This window comes from Protobothrops mucrosquamatus, unplaced genomic scaffold (genome assembly GCF_001527695.2).
Source record: "Protobothrops mucrosquamatus isolate PMUCROS unplaced genomic scaffold, P.Mucros_1.0 scaffold7734, whole genome shotgun sequence".
Lineage (NCBI taxonomy): Eukaryota > Metazoa > Chordata > Lepidosauria > Squamata > Viperidae > Protobothrops > Protobothrops mucrosquamatus.
Window position 1 is genome coordinate 8,380 of NW_015393533.1, and position 6,459 is coordinate 14,838.

At 32.9% G+C, this 6,459-nt stretch overlaps 1 protein-coding gene across 1 annotated transcript; it reads right to left on the bottom strand.

Moving 5' to 3' along the window:
* Positions 1–224: 224 nt before the first annotated feature.
* On the bottom strand, positions 225–6,112 carry LOC107300635 (kelch domain-containing protein 3-like). The gene is made up of 3 exons (XM_015829944.1): positions 6,090–6,112; positions 2,979–3,229; positions 225–499 (listed from the first exon to the last, which is right to left on the bottom strand). The coding sequence occupies exons 2-3, from the start codon at positions 3,130–3,132 to the stop codon at positions 273–275; spliced, it is 381 nt and encodes a 126-aa protein (XP_015685430.1). The 5' UTR covers positions 3,133–3,229; positions 6,090–6,112; the 3' UTR covers positions 225–272.
* Between the last annotated feature and the right edge of the window lie 347 nt (positions 6,113–6,459).

The following is a 6,459-nucleotide window of genomic DNA, read 5'->3' on the forward strand; positions in this document are numbered from 1 at the left end:
AGTAAATATAATATTTATTATTATCAGGCAATACATTGACATAACTTGGGCATATAATTTAGGAGTGTTTACATGTAAAAATATAAATATTTTAAAGTTTAAAAGCATAATAGATGTAGTAATTATTAACAATAACTCTTCATTTATAGCTAGCACACTTGGCTTACTCAATTTGATAGCTGCCACTGCTATGTGCCATCATTACTCCATCAATATCATATCAATAAGAGATAAATGGCTACAAAAGGTTTGCACTCCCTGCCCATTCATCTTTATAAGCATGTGATAGTGAAAGTTATGGAAGCAGGATAACACCACTTACTGACATCAAAGGCATATAATACATTGCAGGCTCCCTCAGTATCATTACGGCCTCCCCAGATATAGATAGTGTCATCAATCAGCACCGCAGAATGCCCATATCTCATGTAAGGAACCTCTCTCACATGGTCCCTGCTGTTTGTCCACACTGGTGGTAATTTGGTCCAGCGCAGAGAAACTATCAGAAAAAAGGTCAGAAAATTAAATCAATCGATCGATCAAAAACAAAAATCACAATTAATTAAGATAAAAAAGAGAAACATGTAACATTCTAAAGTATATAAGAAAAATTGGAGGAGATATTACAATGTACAGTACTGTACAAAGTTTAGAGCAGTACTGAGCTGTAATCCATGATGTGAAACCAGATTCATCTGATAGTAACAACTTACTATAATTGTACTATATAATTATACTATATTTATATAATTTTATTTATATATATTTATAGTATATATCACATACTATAATTATAATTATAGTATAATTGTACTATAATAGCACAAGTCAGAATGACCAGACTGCCTAGTGGAAAAGGTTGATAAAAATTCCTGGTGACCATCTATGTAGAGGGAGCAATACAAAACAGCACGCTCCATCATTTCAATTTAGGGTTAGAATTAGGGTAGATTAAATTACCATCCTTAGTTGTACCCACACTATATGTAGCATTTTCTGTGGTACCAGTCAGTTTTCACACATTTTAGGCAGCAGTTGTACCATAGACAAACTGACTATTCTTTTTTTTAATTTATGATATTTTATTAATTTTGCAATTTTACATTTGAATATTTAAAAAGCAACGTGGTGACTGGGTTAATCAATAGCTCAATAACAAAATCTTAGTACAAATCTCAGGCTACAACATCAAATATTTCTTCTCTTTTTCCCTTAACAATTACTATCTCATGTTCAGGTTGGTACATTTCTAATTATATCAATTCAATAAGGACATCATTATTCCATTTATCAATGAATTTTTAGCTTATACATATCTTAATTACATTCAATCTTCATCAACAATCCGTATCCTGTTATTGATTTTTAGTCAATTTTTAATTTCTTGTCAATATTCCAATTTAACCTTTGATATTTATAATTTTCAGACTTTCCCTTATTTCACTACATAACAAACTATAATATCCAAAATACACATTTTACCTATTTAAATATAATCTTGTTCTATTTCCTAAGAGTTATCTATTTCCCACCATATTAAATCATCTACTTAATAACATAATATCCCCTTTAATAAATCAAAAAACCATTATATATATTGCCTGGATTAATCAATAAATCAAACATATTCGTAGTATTTAATTTTATTTTCCCTTTTAGATCTACTTTTTAAATATTGAACCAATAAAATCCTTATTTTTGACTGAATTCCAAATATTTTAAATCTAATAACCAAAATTCCCCTTGTCTCAACATCTCCCTTTAGCCCACTAATTGGCAATATAAAATCCCCTTTAATGAATCAAAGTCCCATTTTTTTCAACCTTATTCTAGCTTTCTTCTTTTGCCAACTAGGCTTCCATATCAGCGCCTTTAAATCATCAAATAGATCTCCCTCTATTCTTATATATGTTATTTGAATTAAAGGAGACCATTTGATTGCCAGTTTTCTGGAAGGACTAGCCCATTTGTACTCGTTAAATTGTCTCCCTCTTATTCCAGTGAAACCAGATTCATCAGATAGTAAAAATTTACTATAATTGTACTATATAATTATACTATAATTATATATTTATATAATTATATTTATATATATTTATCGTATATATCACATTATAATTATAGTATAATTGTACCCACACTATATGTAGCATTTTCCGTGATATCAGTCAGTTTTCACACATTTTAGGCAGCAGTTGTACCATAGACAAACTGACTATTCTGTAGAAACTAATCTTGGACTATTTTATCAGTACTAATGTACTGTTGCTAGGATTCTACCAACTATTTTATCTGTTAATGGTTTTATCCACTGTGCTCTATGATTGTTGATTTTTATGTATTTTAATGTATTTTAATGTCTTTATGATCTAAGCCACCCGGAGTTGCTGCATATGAGATGGCAGCAAATACATTTCATAAATAAATAAATAAACTAGAAGGTATATGCAGAGTACTGGCACTCTCAGGATTATATTAATAATGGGAAACTCTATAGGATTCTCTTATAAAGTTATCTAAGATTTCTTACTAAACAAATAATAAGGAAAGGTTTGACTTTCTTGAAATAAAAGCTGATGTATTACACAGTTCATAATTGACAAGTAAACAACAAGTAAATTGATAATATTAAAAATCAGTAAATGATCTCCTGCAATATACTAATAACCTGGCATCTCCATTTTTCTCCAAAACATGGTATTGTTTTACATATGCTTTGTTGAAACCGATGAAAAATTCTGTCAAATATATAATTTTACTAAAAAGGAATAATGTAACTTTTAATACGAGAAATTCCTTTGCCTCTTTCCCATAATTGAATATTTTTCAATTTTCAGTAGTGTCATCTGTTTGATGGCTGACATATTAAACTAATATTAATTAATGTTCAATAAATATAAACATATGTATTTGATTTTTAAAAAAAATAAAAGATAATTAAGTCCTGTTTCTCTAAACCTGAACATTCATCAACTTACCTGCATTAAATACATGAACATCAATCTGTCGTAGAGTCTCATAATCTTCACCAGAACAGTATCCACCAAAAGAATAGACTTTATGTCCAACAGCCACAGCAGCGTGGTTTACTCTTCGAGGCCCACCTTCTAAATGAACTGTCCACCGTAACATTCCCTTTTGTGAGTGTTCAATCCTTCCAAGCTATCGGTGGGGGCATTAGATTTTAGTGCCAATAAGGCTAATCATATTAGTTCATAGCCACAGAAATCTGCAGATAAAAAAAACCCAGAATGTTCAAAATTCAGTCTGAATCTGAATGCAGCACTTGTCACACAAGGTAAGGTTTTAAACAATTGCTTTGAACATTATATATTTCTTTCATTAGTACTGGGGTAAATTAAAAACAATTTACACGCCAAGGTGGAAGTATATGCCACAAACTATAATGACACCAAAATGATAATATACATATACCATAATCACACATGATTATAAGATAATCTCTATTGTTACGTGCACATACATATGCTATATATAAAAAAGAGTCTTGAGAATTAACAATGTGGTACAAAGCTATTACAGAATCTCGTTGTTCTACTTCAAATACTGCGAAGCCTCCTCCCAGAAGGTAACAAAGGAAACCGGTCATGGAGAAGATATGTAGCATCCCTGACAATACTGCAGACCCTGGCCAGGCATCGCTTATATGCCATGCCTTGGATAGAAGGAAGTGAACTTCCAATAATCTTTTATGCCATCCTCACCACTCTCTGCATAGCCTTCTTGTCCAAAACAGTAATACTTCCAAACCATACAGTAATACAATATGACAGGATGCTTTCAACCGTCCCTGTATAGAAAGTGGTAAGGATAGGGGAATGAAGATGTGCTCTTCTCAAAGAACGCAGAAAATGCAGGTGCTACTGTGCCCACTTCACCAGTGTCTCCCTGGTGAGGCACCAAGCTAACCTGCTCGTCAGCTGCACACACAGAAACTTGACACTACTAACCACAGTTGAATCGTTAATACACAGAGATGTATGGCTGTGCCTGCCTTTTCTGAAATTGATAATGATCTCTTTTGTTTTTCCTACATTTAAACCAGGCTGTTTTTATTACATCAGTTCATCAATCCTTCTACCTCCTCCTGGTAATCACCCTCATTATCATCCTGTATAAGGCTGAAGACTGTTGTATCATCTGCATACTTCACAATATGGTTGGTAACAAAACTTGCACATGGATCAGCAGGGTGAACAACAGTGGACTTAAGATAAAGCCCTGAAGAGAACTTGTGCTCAAAAACATGGTGTTAGAAATATTAGTTCCAACTCGCCTATCAATGAGAAAATCAAGAATCCAATTGCACAAAGGAGTACTGAAGCCTAAAAGGCCCAGTTTATCTACTGAATGCTGAGGAGTGATTGTATTAAATACCAAACTAAAGTCGACAAACAGCAATTGTACATGAGTATTTCTTTCTTCTAAGTGTGCCAAGCTCAGATGGAGAACAGATGAAATAGCATCCTCTGTGGAACAATTTGGACGATAAGCAAACTGAAGTGAGTCAAATGCTGGAGGGAGGCTGGATACAATAAAGTCCTTTTTCAGCCTTTCAAAACAGTTCATAATGATGGCTGTAAGTGCAACTGGACGATAATCATTAAGACCTGTGATTATGTACATACATCAAGATGCGTGTGTCACCCTTTGCTTGTTCTTCCCTGACACCATGATATCAGGCTAATCGACATGGAAAAAAATGTGGTTTTCAACTTGATGGCACATAATCTATTGATGGCTAACATATCTAAGTGCCAAGCATCCAGGAATTTCCTACTGTTTTTAGATTTAGCTTGGTCTAGGATGTTCAAAGTTTCCCAGTTGAAATTATGTTTGAATCTGTCCATGTGTCTAAGTAGTTTTTATCATGTTTTCTGACTATAGTTGATGTTCATCGATGCCCTCTGCTAGTCTTATGTCTGCTCAACCTACCTAGTGGCTGTTACAGTATGTTACAGATGACTCCTGGTTTTTTTCTTCTTGAGTTACTGGATCTTTTAGTTTATTTAAGATGTTTTGGACGGTTTTAGTTGATTTGTGTACTATGGTGATACTGTGTGGTTGCAGTAGTCTGTTGATTACGTCTGAGATGTTTCTGATGTATGGCAGTGATATTCTATTTATAGCTTGTGTTGGTTAGGCTGTAATGGGTTGAGTGGTCACACGTGTTTTGGTAAAGTTGTATGGATGCGCAGATGGAAAACTATACAAACCATAGGGTTATAGATGTCATTCCCAAGCTTGTTCAGTTTCTCCTGATCAAAACTGGAAATTAGCAGGAAATGTACACTTATCATAATATCTGTATTGCCCCAATATTATAAATTATTTGGAATGCTGACAATTTAAGTTAATTATTTAGTCAACCTGAGAACATAAATGTTAATTATGCTCAATTACATGTTCAATTGAGAGAAAGTGATGTTACAAATAAATCAGTTTTGGTTACATAGTAAATTTGAAAAATTAATTCTATTTAGGATTGAGTATGAAAAGTTTCCAAAACTGCTTACATCTATACACATCAAAATGCCACACCAAAAAAGATGTTACAAAAACCATATTTCTCAGGTCATATAGTAGCAACAATATTCTTGATGCTTTAAAAAGTACAAGATGGTAGGAACTTTTTTCAATGACCTTAAAATCTAACTTTTGAATATAGGGATATAGACACTAAAAGTTGTAACCCCCCAAAAAACAAGCCCCAGTTCTACAAAATAAATAAAACCAAACAAAATGAACTTGGTATCATTACATTTTATAATTGATTTTTCAACTCCAGGAAGATACAGAAGAAATCAAAATAAAAGTAATACATAGTAAAAGTACAAATATGTAACTTAATTTAAACAGTCTGGCTTCTTCAGGCATAATTTAAACAATCTGGCAAGTTCTAAGTATGTACATTTTCAGTTCTAGCATTTAATATTAACTCAGTTAATATTAGACCAGCAGGGGGATAAACAATTTTGATATTATTAATAATTTGCAGCAGTAACAAACCTCTACTTTTCTAATACCTTAATCTCTCAATTATGTTCAATGATATATAAATTCCCTACCATGCTGTTGCCTTAGTTGTTCCAGATATAAAATGTGAAAGGTTGTGGTTTTACCACATGGTTTAGAGTATTAAAAATAGCTCCAGACAGGTTGAAACAGTCCATGCTGACTGTTCTATTTTAGGCACAATCCACTATTACATTCATAAGTATAACTATCTGATCCCGTTTTTTGCACTCCTGACTCCTGATTTATTTTCTGGCTAATTATTTCAAGAGAGCAGGATAGAAGCCAGTATCTATAGAAGCCAAGTTAGTGACCATCTGCGATGAGGTTCAGTTCTAACAATTCTAGAAGAATAGCTAGCTAGCAGAAGTCACTTATAAAGCAAGGAAGAAAATTTTGTGAACACCTAGAAGACTCCTGAGA